The sequence below is a fragment of the Neophocaena asiaeorientalis genome, unplaced genomic scaffold, assembly GCF_003031525.2.
Source record: "Neophocaena asiaeorientalis asiaeorientalis breed wild unplaced genomic scaffold, Neophocaena_asiaeorientalis_V1.1 scaffold591, whole genome shotgun sequence".
Taxonomy (NCBI): Eukaryota; Metazoa; Chordata; class Mammalia; order Artiodactyla; family Phocoenidae; genus Neophocaena; species Neophocaena asiaeorientalis.
Genome location: NW_020173494.1, coordinates 2,763,279 through 2,776,969, shown reverse-complemented (window position 1 = coordinate 2,776,969; position 13,691 = coordinate 2,763,279). Strand labels below are relative to the sequence as shown.

The 13,691-nt window shown below is 49.3% G+C and overlaps 1 protein-coding gene across 1 annotated transcript in view; it reads right to left on the bottom strand.

Moving 5' to 3' along the window:
* The window catches only part of ITGA11 (integrin subunit alpha 11), a 54,855-nt gene extending 46,355 nt beyond the window's left edge, over positions 1-8,500 (bottom strand). Inside the window, exons 1-3 of the mRNA XM_024747520.1 lie at positions 8,393-8,500; positions 5,655-5,782; positions 4,153-4,301 (exon numbers count right to left, since the gene is read on the bottom strand). Coding sequence (XP_024603288.1) covers positions 4,153-4,301; positions 5,655-5,782; positions 8,393-8,453 — 338 coding nt within the window. The 5' untranslated portion in view covers positions 8,454-8,500. The remainder of the gene's footprint in view (positions 1-4,152; positions 4,302-5,654; positions 5,783-8,392) is intronic.
* Between the last annotated feature and the right edge of the window lie 5,191 nt (positions 8,501-13,691).

Genomic DNA, 13,691 nt, shown 5'->3' with positions numbered 1-13,691 from the left:
AAAAGTGATGCCCAGGCCCCACGCGGACTCATGAAATCAGAATTTCTGGAGTGTGGCCTGGGCACCAGCATTTTTCAAAAGTTCTAATGAACATCGGAGTTGAGAACCACTTCCCTCAGTTCTGAAAAGGTGACGTGCCAGAGCAACTCAACAGCTAAACCATGCCGCTCCATAAAACGTGTGTGAGGAAGCCTGACAAAGTCCCGATGTTGCCCAGGAGAACCACTTTGATTCTACTTTGGGGACTATTAAATATAAAATTCCATGACAAATCTTTCTCTTTCTTGCTTTTACTTTTGTTTTCAGTGGCCGGAGCAGGTGCTTGGCCTGCCTGCCGGGCAGTCCAACCAGGAGCCGGGGGGCTGGCGCTCTACGGACTCTTGGAGCTGGTGACCCATCTACGAAGCAGGAAAAATTGGTTCCTGAACCATCACCGGCTCTTGGTGCCTGTGTGAGGCCAACTCTCCTTCAGACCATGAGGTTCTGAAGTTTTCAATAAGGACCTAAAAATAAACGTTACCCTTACACTCTGCAGTGAGTCCTCAAAGGTCTGACCCACAGGTTCAAGCACCATGATGTCAGGTTAAATCCCATCACCCTAAGGCTTTGGTTACCAGGGGTATCTTTTGTTACACAGCAAGCTGATGAGCTGGTGTGCGTGATTTAGATGTTAAGGAATTCACAAAACTTGGAATAAACTAGTTCAGAGCATCTTCAAGCTACCAGTTAAGAGAAACAGACCATCTGCCATTCTCTTAGCAATTCTATGATATTCTGGATATGCTGGCTTTAAAAACTCCTCTAATTTTAGTGTGAGGCGTGGACTGAAGGGGGGCAGAGGCACACTTGACATGACAAAATACAGAGAATATTTTGGGCTTAAGCCTGACTCAGTGGAGGGAGAATGCTGCTAGTCCTTCAAAGCACGCTCGAGATGCTTCCGTGACTTCATTGGAGGGTCAGGTCCAGGAACAAAACTCCAGAAGAAAAAATATGGCAGGGGAAAAACAGGCTTTATTACATATGGAGCCAAGGAAATTTCAGGATCATATTTCCATAGAGTGGAATGGTGTGAATATCTGCAAGAATCTGTAATAGCATAAATATTGGCATGAATCATCAGATTTAAAATTGTGAATTTGTATTGTGTAAAAGACTTGGATTTGTTGCTTTGTAAATCAGACTATAACTTCCTGGAATGCAGTGAAAGCTTTATACTCACGACAGTTTCCATGAACCTGGAAGCCAATGTGACCCCGTGGAGAAAGGTCATATCACGTCTCCTTTCTGCTCAAAACCTGTCCTGGCTCCCATTTCTCCCAGGTCCTGATAATGGCCCGCGAAACCCCTGGTAATCCCTCTGAGCCCCTCCTCCTGCTGGAATCTTCACTGATCCTGGAACCACCAGGCATGCTCCTGTTTTAGGGCCTTTATCTGAGCTGCTCCCTCTTCTGGAACCTCCCCTGCCAGGCACTTGCTTGGCCAACTTCCTCACCTCCTTTAAGTCTCCACTCAAATGTCAGCTCTTGGTGAAGCCTTCCCTGACTACTTGATTAAATACCTGCCCTCCCCAACCTGCTTGACTGCATTTACCAGACTCTATTTTTCCCCCATAGCTTGTATCTCCCTCTAGCATACTAGCTATTTATTTGTTTTTTTGGTTTTTTTTTGCTTATTGTCTGCCTCACCCTCTAGAATATCAGCTTCACAAGGGCAGGATATTTATCTGCTTTGTTCACTGATCTATCCCAAATGTCTAAAACAGTGTGAGGCACATAGTAGATGCTCAATAAAAAGTGTTGAGTGAATGAAGGTGGCATTGCAGCACTGTCCTGCCCCCTCCCCTCAAAGCCACACATGGCTGCCAGACTCACCTTCATGCGCACATTTGATGATGACATTCAAGAACCTTCAGGGGCCAATCATGCTTGTTTTAGCTACAACGTTATAACTCTCACAATCTGACTCCAAACCATCTTTGCAGCTGCAGGGCTTACTACTCCCCAACACGAACCATGCTCAGAGCAAGGCTCTGAATGTAAAGGTTCCTCAGCTTTCCCTCTCCTCTGCTGTTATTGGGGCAGAATGTCTTCTGTGGAATGTCTTCTCTCCACCTCTCCCTGCTGTAATCTTGGGGTCTGTCAGGTATCCCCCATCTTGGCAGTCCTCTCTGATCCCTCCCTCAGAGTCCTCCTCTCTCATCCTCACTGAGTTAGGGTGACGCTTACCAGAGCTCCCCTATTAAACCAGGGGTCATGGGTTACCCTCTTTATAACCCCTCAAGTCCATGGCCTGGATCTTTGTACTTTAGTAGGTACACAGAAAAAAATGCATTATGAATAGCTGAGTGAGGAGAGAAAACCTTTTACCTTAAAAGGCACCAGCTGTAATTTGGGACCCAGACTTGGCCGGGAAGATCAGATTTCAAAGTTCACTTGAGGTGTAAATCACACACCCCAGCAGTGCTCGTGAGTCATGACGGTTCAAACTACTAGGTGAGTCACACACACTTGACCTGGGGGAGATGGGCTGCAAAATGAGATGGAAGCAGTGTGCTCCATCCCGGTGGGAATCAGTTAGCTTCTCACTGATAGCTCAGTGGGCGTGGGCTTCCCCTGTTCCCCTGGCCACTTCACAAGAGCTTGCTTGGGGTCTCAGGGACTCACCCCCATGAGGGCCCATTTCTCGTGAGAGTGAGTAAGAGCCATCTTTACACAGAGGGATGCTCATTTAGGAAAAATGCTTGAGCAGGTTTTATCAGTGAACAGAAATACACTGGTGGAGCAGTAACTTAATCATAAAGAGTAGTGAAGTTGGGTGACTTTCCTGGTAGTGCAGTGGTTAAAGACTCTGCACTTCCAATGCATGGGGCCCGGGTTCGATTCCTGGTCAGGAAACTAGATCCCACATGCGTGCCGCAACTAAGAGTTCTCATGCCAGAACTAAGAAGCCCATGAGCCACAACTAAGGAGCCTGCCTGCCACAACTAAGACCTGGTGCAACCAAATAAATAAATATTAAAAAAAAAAGAGTTAATCTTTTGACCACATGAAATCATGTTACTACTAAATAGCTTTCACATTGTAGCATTCTGCTAAATGCTACATTCGACTAACCCTACGTGAGGTGGGATTATAAGGTAATGGGACGGTGGTCTCAAAGAACATAGCAGAGCTCATATTCGTAGGTGTAAAATTTATACATTTAAAATCTAAATGTCTTGGACATAGTTATCGTAGGAGTTTAGGCCACAGCTGGAAAGATCTGGGGGAATTGACTTTAAAATTCGTTCACTGATTCCAGTGGGGGTGAGTACAGTGTTCTGAGCCATGGCAGAGTTACTGGAATAAGCATGTAGCTGCCTGTCTGGATGACTAGAGATAGCATTCATTATTATTGTGAGTTCTGCTGTGATGTTTAAGGGAACAGCCTCATTGCTCTACCGTCTCAGATGTTAGATTTAACTACGTTCTTCGCATTCTACTGATGACCAACACCCCACAAGAAGATTCTGCCCTCATACAACCCACGCACTTTTCATAGGGTCTCTGTGGCAGAACATATTTCCTGAAGCTGACTGGAAATCCCAGCCCCAAAATGCTCTTCTGTAATGTGACCTTGCCATTCCTCCATCAAGAGGGGAAATTAAATTCTCTTCCCCTTGAACCTGGGCTGGCTTCCGTGACTTGCTCAATCAAAAGACTAGAGCAGAAGTTATATTCTGGGGCTTCTACAGCTAGGTCACAGGCAGTCTCAGAGTTCCTGTGTGGATCTCCTGGAAAACTCACTCTTGGGATGTTTCCTCTCAAAGCCTGGCTGCCACACGGTGAGAGAGCCAAGCCACATGACTACGTGTGGGTGCTCAGATCACCAGCCTCAGCTGAGCTCCCAGCCAACATCCACTGTCAGCCACATGGGTGTGCCATGCTGGATGTCCAGCCCAGTCGAAACTTCAGATGACAACAGCCCCAGCTGACACCAGCCTTCAACCACACGAGAGAACCCAAGGGAGAACTGATCAGTTGAGCCCAGCCAATGCCCAGAACTTTGAGGGATTAATTATTGTCTCTCCAGATACTAGATTTTGTGGGGCAGCAAAAGATAACTGTAACAGTATCTGAGATTTAGAAAATTAATTTTTTTTTTTTTTACCGAGCAAATTCAATGCCAAATGCCGTCCGGGTCTCTGTTCCTCCTCTCTGTTCAATGTGACTGGCAGCTTCCACCACATCTTTTACAGACCTGTAGTCATTGAGGTGAAATTCATGTACCACGTCTTCTCCGTACTGAACGACTCCAACCTGCAAGTTAGAGGAGAGGGAAACAGGACATCTTGACCCCTGAAGGCTGGCCCTTTGGTGATGAGGTTTCCTGGAGTCATCTCTCTGGGACGGTTCAGGAGTGAGGAGGGCTGGGGACCTTCCCAAGGGAGAGGAACTAAGCAGAAGGGAAGCAGGTTCTGCACAGTTCCAGGAATGAATGGCTGGCTTGGTGAGGCAGGTGGGAGGTACATATTGAGAGAGGAGACTGTGATTTAAAGAAAGGCCCAGCAGATTGAGTTTCTTACTTAAAAAGACAAAAGTGAAGCATAGAATTGAAGTCTAAAATCTTAGGAGTAGTGTGGGTGGAGGGCCATGGCATTGTTCACCAAACTCTGGAACTAAGGTTCTTCCAAATTTGGAAGAGAAGTTTGAAATATTAATAAGACTCAAATATTAATAGCCTTGGGGCTTCCCTGGTGGCACAGTGGTTGAGAGTCCGCTTGCTGATGCGGGGGACACGGGTTCGTGCCCCGGTCCGGGAAGATCCCATATGCCGCGGAGCGGCTGGGCCCGTGAGCCATGGCCGCTGAGCCTGCGCGTCCGGAGCCTGTGCTCCGCAATGGGAGAGGCCACAGCAGTGAGAGGCCTGCGTACCGCAAAAAAAAAAAAAAATATTAATAGCCTCGAAATAAAAACCTTAAACAATAAGCAAAAACCTACCTATAGTAGGACTAGAATGAAAAAATGCCACTGTCGGATGGGCCCACAGAATTTATTTGGTACAAGTGCATTTCCAATGCTGGACTTTCATCCACCGTGCCCTAAAAGATGATCTCCCAGTGGTGGGGAACTCATTACTTCATGAGAAAGCCCACTCCCCTTTTAACGGCTCTAATTGTTAAAAAATAATTTCTTAGATTGACCTGAAATCTGCCACCTTGTCAGTTCTAGTCATTGGTCCTCCTTTGGCCTGCCAAAACAATACGGAATAAATCTACCCCCTCGTTAGCCAGGCAGCATTTCAAATACGTGCCGGCAGCTCTGACCTCTTCCCCTGTCTCTTCTCCAAGATCAAAGTGTCTAATTCTCCCCTGTGCCTCACCCAGCAGGGTGCTAGTGTCTTCTCACTCTCTGGCTGATCAAAGTTTTTGTTAATATGTGGTGTCTATCCCAGAGGACAGTGTTTGACCCACTCAGTGATGCCTCCCCTACACCGTCCCCTGATGTGCCCAGCAGAGATGGGTGTCCTGGGCTGCAGGGCCCTGAGGCTGGCCCTTTCACCTACACCTTTCTAGCGCGTGTACAGATGCTCCCCCCCACCCCAAGGCAGCATCTGCCATGGGTTTTTGGGGGGGCTTATTTGGAGGAGGAAAGAGTCCCAACCACACTCACCTGGATCTGCCCAGGGCCGATGTAAAACTTCTTCAGGATGTTGATGAGGAAGTGCTGAACCTCCACCCAGGGGTAGATGCTGTTTGAACCATCCAGGACAATGATGATGTCCATGTAGGTCTGGCACCCTGGGAAGTGGGAACATGGTCACAGCTACCCAAGGAGCCAGTGTCTGCAAATCTCTGATCCCCTGGATGATTGTCCAGGGAAGCCTGGCCTGGGAGCTGTCCTCGGGCTGAACATTTATTTGGGCAATGTGAGTGAGGAGCCCAGGAATTCGTGGCTCTGCCCCACCGCTCTGCACTGGCTGTCTGAACAAAGCATGAATGGAGCCCTACTGCCTCTGCTCCTCAACGGGGACTGACTGCCGTTAGCTGGCCAGTGTTTGGTAGCCAACAGTGCCCAAATCAGTACCTCATTATTGTTTATTTTACTGTAATGGGTAGGCTGGCATTACCACTTTAGCCCAAATGAATGGGTTTCACTTCTTAGGAGGGAGGCACGGTGTAATAGCTAGGAATGTGGAATCTGACGTCAGACTGTTTGACCCCTGGCTTTGACCCTGGGCAAGTTACTTAACACCCTGGCATCGGTTTTCTCTTCTGTAAAAGAGGCATAATGATAGTAAAGGATTGCCAGGAGGAATTAACAAGGTGATGCTTCTAGGGTTGAGCACAAGTAAATGCTCAAGAATCTTAGCTTATCCTCTTTTTATTTTTTTTTTAACCAAACCACTTTGTTAATGTAACAATGACATTATCAGGTCATTTTCTTGCTGCTTTGAGCCTGAAGGTTTCTCTATATTCTTGTAATATTCATACCAAATTAAAATGAATAATAGAAAGCAACAAAGAAAACACGAAACATTGGTAACCTAACAAATTAAAAATTTTCTCTTTACATCTAAGTAATTTATTTGTTTGTGAAACAGCAGGACTTACCTTGAATAAGAGATGATACAATCTGATACGATATACACTATACTGTACCACATTGAAATATTGGGCATCTGCTTATTTTTACTGGAGAATTTCACACTGTTTTCAAATCTACTTTACAGCAATACAGCAGGGGCCTTTGTGAGTTAACCATTCCAGTAACTCCTGCATCGGGAAGGTGTAGTATGTTGATGTCAGAGCTCACCAGGAGGGGACGGTGGTGGCTTTGAGCCTAGGCGCTTGGCACAGGTTCTGTGTCTGGGAGAGCACTTTAGAAGCGTTTGGATGCTCAGAACCACCTCCGCTGTAGGAGAAGCTGTGTGTACACTCTGGTCTCGTCTGCACATGCCGCACGCAGCATGGGATGGCCCTACACCTCCAGGCTAACGGTGCCTGATAGCTTTGTCCTTCTCCAGTGTGCTTTCGCCCCACACCTGTGGACCGAGCACCCGCCACGTGCTGGAGCGCCATGTGCTGGAGCGCCGTGTGGTGCCGGCAGCCACAAGGACACGAGACAGTAACTCCTTGATTAGGAGGGGTTTCTAATCTACTGGTAGAGGCCAGGTTTCTTTTATTTTAAAGCCAATTTTATTAGAACGCATTTATTATTACTGGTTTCTTTCTTACGATTTCAACTTTTTCATTTTAAGACACATTGGGAAGAACCTCTGTGGTTGCTAAACATGGCAGAACGTGCCTTTGAAACACACGCACGTGCGCACATACACATGCCCTGCGGCTGATCCTAAACCTACTGAATTAGATCCTCCGTGGTGTTGGCAGGGGTGGCGGGGGGTGCCCTGAGATCTGGATCTGCTGAGTTCCCGGGGCATGGCTGCTGGTCAGCGGGGTGAGGAGGTCTCCGCCACAGGAGATTCTGGGAGGCTGAGATGGTCACACCTTGGCCCAGAGGAAAGAACCTCTCTAGGGGGTGACACACCTCCCGTGACTGGGCCTCCTCCCAGCCCCGGCACTGCCTCTGCCTCTCCCGCTGTCGTTTTGTAAGCATAGCATCGACTCCTCCTCATGGCCCCTAAGGGGACCATTTTCCAGCCCCTGCTGGACTGACCTTCCTCCTCCCTCCCCGCGAGCACCACCTTCCCATCTCCGACTGGGCCCTGGTGCTTGGAGGGAGGCTGCCTCTAGCCAGAAGTGCTAATCCCCTCACCCTCAATAAAACGGGCAGCAGCTGCTTGGGTGTTGGTGGTTAGCCCACAGGAAATAGTGAGGCTCGGAGCCAAGCAGTCTGGGCTTGCAGGAAGCAAGGTCTGAGCGTTATTTCCCCAGACTTTCCTGGCAGGTGGGGACAGACTGGGAGGTTTTGTGTTCCATGAGGCTCTGGGAGAGCTGGGCAGCGCTTCCTCATGCCCAGGAACACTGATTAGATGAGACTATCACCAGGGGTAGTTCTGTCCTCCTTGGCCCTCCACCTACAGGGCAGCTGCATCCCATAACGTCAGAGAGCACCATGAACACTATAGTCTAAGTGAACGATGTCCCCAGACTTCGGCAGTATGCAGCTTGCCTGATGTACCTGGTGGGCCAGGAATCTCTTCCTCGCTCAGGGTGGGTTTGCAGTGAGCCTCTCTGGCTGCCAGGATGGTCTTCATAACCTGAGCTCATTTGCCCCGGGAGGGCGGGCCAAGATTATTACCCCACAGGTTACCCAGAGAGCCGGAGCAGGGCAGGGCTAGAGTCCAAGTTCTGCTCTGTAGCCATGGGATAGTGGTGACCAGAGCTTGGAGCCTCCCATGGACTGTTGGTCGCTCAGCCCAAGTCTGCAGATTTGAAGCCACTTACTTTGGAGAGCTGGGGCCACAGTCTTGGAGAACCTGAAGTTGGAGTTGACTCGTGAACACATCCCTGTGGTGTAGTAGGAACTCCCACACTCATGAGACCAGAGGGGGCTGCAAGCCTGTGAAGCACAGCATGGATCCCCCAATCAGAGGGGGGCCTCAGGGAGGGTCCGGGCCCAATAGCCTTCGGCCCAGTCCCAACCTCCAAGACCCAAGACAGAATCCTCCATCTGAGTGCTGTTATCCTTAGGATTTAGAGGGTCTTCTTTGAGTCTAACTGAAATCTCTCTTGCTGTAACATGTACTAGTTCCCTTGGTTTCAGGTGAAATGGAGAAAAACTAACCTTAGAGTCCTCCTTTGTTGTCTTTTCAAGGGTCCCATTCTCCACCCCATCATCAGGTTGTGACTCTCCTTCCCCCTGCCCACCACACAGGATGCGGGAAAGCATTGTCATCCATGGGAGTGGACCCTTCAAGGGTCTTTCTGAAGAGGTCGCCTGAAGGTCATTTCTGGGCAGACTTCCAGGACAGGGTACCCAAAACATGCCCATGGCTCTTACTAAGGAAAGGAAAAAGAATGTCTCTGCTCTTTCTCTGAAATTTGCTACCAAAAACATTGATGTCAGCCCCTCATTTACAGACTGAGTGATGAGTCCCTCTCAGAGTCAGGGTCATTAAAAATGAAAGCCCAGGGCTTCCCTGGTGGCACAATGGTTGAGAGTCTGCCTGCCGATGCAGGGGACATGGGTTCGTGCCCCGGTCCGGGAAGATCCCACATGCCGTGGAGTGGCTGGGCCCGTGAGCCATGGCCGCTGAGCTTGCGCGTCCGGAGCCTGTGCTCCGCAACGGGAGAGGCCACAACAGTGAGAGGCCCATGTACTGAAAAAAAAGAAAGCCCAGCTTCTGCCTCCATTTTTGTCCTTCTGCTGGAAAACTCAGGACTAAATTTTGTGCTCTAATTTCCCTTGGTTTGGAAGAATAATTATTCCACTTCCAATCCCTTTCTTTAATTAGCTTTCTCTTTTTAAAGTCAGATTTTAAAGGTTTTGTATTATCTGTGTCCTTTGTTGAAGCTCTGGTAAATTATTTTTGGAAGTGGGGGAGAATGAATAATGGGAGAGTAGGTAATGGATAATGGCTGGAGGGCTAGAAGGATGATGGATGGATGGATGGATGGATAGATGATGGATAGATGAATGGATGATGGATGGATGTGGGAAGGGATGGATGCAAGGATGGATGATTAGATGGGAGGATGAGGGGGTGGACTGACATGTAGACAGATGGTTGGATGAATGAATGGATGGATGGATAGATGAACAGAGGGAAGGACATTTGGTTGGGGGATGGGCTGATGAGTGAATGGATGAGTGAGTGAGTTAACAAAAGTTGCTATTTATAAACTACGGTCTTAACCCACCCACAGAGGCCCCAGGGGTTGTATCACACCATCCCTCTTGGACCTTCATCCCACCTTATGAAGTAGGTGAAATCAAGTTAGTAGGCATATGACAAGGAGCCTCAGAGGGAGAATAGGGTCAGACCAAAGCCCCTGACAAGTATGCATGGACAGGGCCAGGGGTCCTGTTGCCTTCGGTTGGGGATGATGAGGGCTGTGGGCCAACCATACATCGAGGCACCTCAGGACTTTCCCTGGCAGAGCCACTATGCTCTTGTCAAGTCTCTGAGCATCCCGGTCATCTCACTGCCCTGATGTCTGATGCTTCACACCCAGATGTCTCATGTGTCAACAGAAATGAACTGATGGGTGAGAACAGAGAGTGACACAAGCCCTCCCATCTTAAAATGAGTGGTGTATTTTACTGGGCTTTCTGGGTAATTTTTCTCGGAAATCTTCTTGCAGCTACTCTAGGAACTATCAGTCCCAGCTTCACCCACATTCGTGGTGGTTCACCCGAACGTGATGGCAAGGGGCAGCCAGTGCCAATCCGTCACGCCACCTGTACTCTCCCGCTGTGTGCAAAGCTTGCATATGCTCGCCTGGGCGGGGTACAGAGATCTCCCAGCAACAGCCCGCTGCTGCCTTTCTGTCCCAACATCACGTTCACATTACTCATTTGCTTATCGTCTCTCCCCCAGCCAGAATGTAAGCTCCAGGAGGGCAGGAGCTCTGCTGACTGCTGAATCCCCAGTGCTTGGCATCAGGCTCCGTTCCTTGTAAGCGCTCAAAAAATAGTTTAAATCAATGAATGTCTCTACCACCTCAGCCCAAGTACCCCCTCCTCCTTCCTTGCTAAGACTAGCCTCTTCTTTAAAAACAAAACAGAAACCTCCTCTGGGAAGCTTTCCCATCTGATCCTATGCAGTCCAGGTGGCCCATCCCTCTGTATCCTTCCCTCCGTTGTAGTAAATCTGCGTTCACTCACTTATTGCTTCCCCTCAAAGTCTTCTCAGGGTGTGTGGTGTGTCCTGTTTCTTTCATCAATTCTGGAGCAGAGATTCAGCCTCCTCCTTGCAAATTGGGCTCCCCAAAGGAAAGGATAGATGCCCCTACCACTGGACTGTTGAATATCTTTATTTATTCTTATTCTTTTGCAGGCTATCTGCTTTGCACTCCCCCCAGCCCCAAAGGGAAGGTACACAAAAGGGCTCAATGCTTTTTCCTGCCTGAATTGTACCCCCCGAAGTTTAGGGCGCAGCAGGCAGAATGGCACAGGCAGGAAGCCAGAGGAGGGGCTGCTCCCTGAGCGCATGCGGACAGGCAGCCCGGAGGGTGGCCATGCTCAGCCACCACACGCCCCTCGCGGCCCCAAGCAGAGGGCCTGGGGGGCAGGAAGGGCTCAGAGGGAGGGTGGGTTAAAAACTAACCTTAGAGTCCTCCTTTGTTGTCTTTTCAAGGGTCCCATTCTCCACCCCATCATCAGGTTGTGACTCTCCTTCCCCCTGCCCACCACACAGGATGCGGGAAAGCATTGTCATCCATGGGAGTGGACCCTTCAAGGGTCTTTCTGAAGAGGTCGCCTGAAGGTCATTTCTGGGCAGACTTCCAGGACAGGGTACCCAAAACATGCCCATGGCTCTTACTAAGGAAAGGAAAAAGAATGTCTCTGCTCTTTCTCTGAAATTTGCTACCAAAAACATTGATGTCAGCCCCTCATTTACAGACTGAGTGATGAGTCCCTCTCAGAGTCAGGGTCATTAAAAATGAAAGCCCAGGGCTTCCCTGGTGGCACAATGGTTGAGAGTCTGCCTGCCGATGCAGGGGACATGGGTTCGTGCCCCGGTCCGGGAAGATCCCACATGCCGTGGAGTGGCTGGGCCCGTGAGCCATGGCCGCTGAGCTTGCGCGTCCGGAGCCTGTGCTCCGCAACGGGAGAGGCCACAACAGTGAGAGGCCCATGTACTGAAAAAAAAGAAAGCCCAGCTTCTGCCTCCATTTTTGTCCTTCTGCTGGAAAACTCAGGACTAAATTTTGTGCTCTAATTTCCCTTGGTTTGGAAGAATAATTATTCCACTTCCAATCCCTTTCTTTAATTAGCTTTCTCTTTTTAAAGTCAGATTTTAAAGGTTTTGTATTATCTGTGTCCTTTGTTGAAGCTCTGGTAAATTATTTTTGGAAGTGGGGGAGAATGAATAATGGGAGAGTAGGTAATGGATAATGGCTGGAGGGCTAGAAGGATGATGGATGGATGGATGGATGGATAGATGATGGATAGATGAATGGATGATGGATGGATGTGGGAAGGGATGGATGCAAGGATGGATGATTAGATGGGAGGATGAGGGGGTGGACTGACATGTAGACAGATGGTTGGATGAATGAATGGATGGATGGATAGATGAACAGAGGGAAGGACATTTGGTTGGGGGATGGGCTGATGAGTGAATGGATGAGTGAGTGAGTTAACAAAAGTTGCTATTTATAAACTACGGTCTTAACCCACCCACAGAGGCCCCAGGGGTTGTATCACACCATCCCTCTTGGACCTTCATCCCACCTTATGAAGTAGGTGAAATCAAGTTAGTAGGCATATGACAAGGAGCCTCAGAGGGAGAATAGGGTCAGACCAAAGCCCCTGACAAGTATGCATGGACAGGGCCAGGGGTCCTGTTGCCTTCGGTTGGGGATGATGAGGGCTGTGGGCCAACCATACATCGAGGCACCTCAGGACTTTCCCTGGCAGAGCCACTATGCTCTTGTCAAGTCTCTGAGCATCCCGGTCATCTCACTGCCCTGATGTCTGATGCTTCACACCCAGATGTCTCATGTGTCAACAGAAATGAACTGATGGGTGAGAACAGAGAGTGACACAAGCCCTCCCATCTTAAAATGAGTGGTGTATTTTACTGGGCTTTCTGGGTAATTTTTCTCGGAAATCTTCTTGCAGCTACTCTAGGAACTATCAGTCCCAGCTTCACCCACATTCGTGGTGGTTCACCCGAACGTGATGGCAAGGGGCAGCCAGTGCCAATCCGTCACGCCACCTGTACTCTCCCGCTGTGTGCAAAGCTTGCATATGCTCGCCTGGGCGGGGTACAGAGATCTCCCAGCAACAGCCCGCTGCTGCCTTTCTGTCCCAACATCACGTTCACATTACTCATTTGCTTATCGTCTCTCCCCCAGCCAGAATGTAAGCTCCAGGAGGGCAGGAGCTCTGCTGACTGCTGAATCCCCAGTGCTTGGCATCAGGCTCCGTTCCTTGTAAGCGCTCAAAAAATAGTTTAAATCAATGAATGTCTCTACCACCTCAGCCCAAGTACCCCCTCCTCCTTCCTTGCTAAGACTAGCCTCTTCTTTAAAAACAAAACAGAAACCTCCTCTGGGAAGCTTTCCCATCTGATCCTATGCAGTCCAGGTGGCCCATCCCTCTGTATCCTTCCCTCCGTTGTAGTAAATCTGCGTTCACTCACTTATTGCTTCCCCTCAAAGTCTTCTCAGGGTGTGTGGTGTGTCCTGTTTCTTTCATCAATTCTGGAGCAGAGATTCAGCCTCCTCCTTGCAAATTGGGCTCCCCAAAGGAAAGGATAGATGCCCCTACCACTGGACTGTTGAATATCTTTATTTATTCTTATTCTTTTGCAGGCTATCTGCTTTGCACTCCCCCCAGCCCCAAAGGGAAGGTACACAAAAGGGCTCAATGCTTTTTCCTGCCTGAATTGTACCCCCCGAAGTTTAGGGCGCAGCAGGCAGAATGGCACAGGCAGGAAGCCAGAGGAGGGGCTGCTCCCTGAGCGCATGCGGACAGGCAGCCCGGAGGGTGGCCATGCTCAGCCACCACACGCCCCTCGCGGCCCCAAGCAGAGGGCCTGGGGGGCAGGAAGGGCTCAGAGGGAGGGTGGGT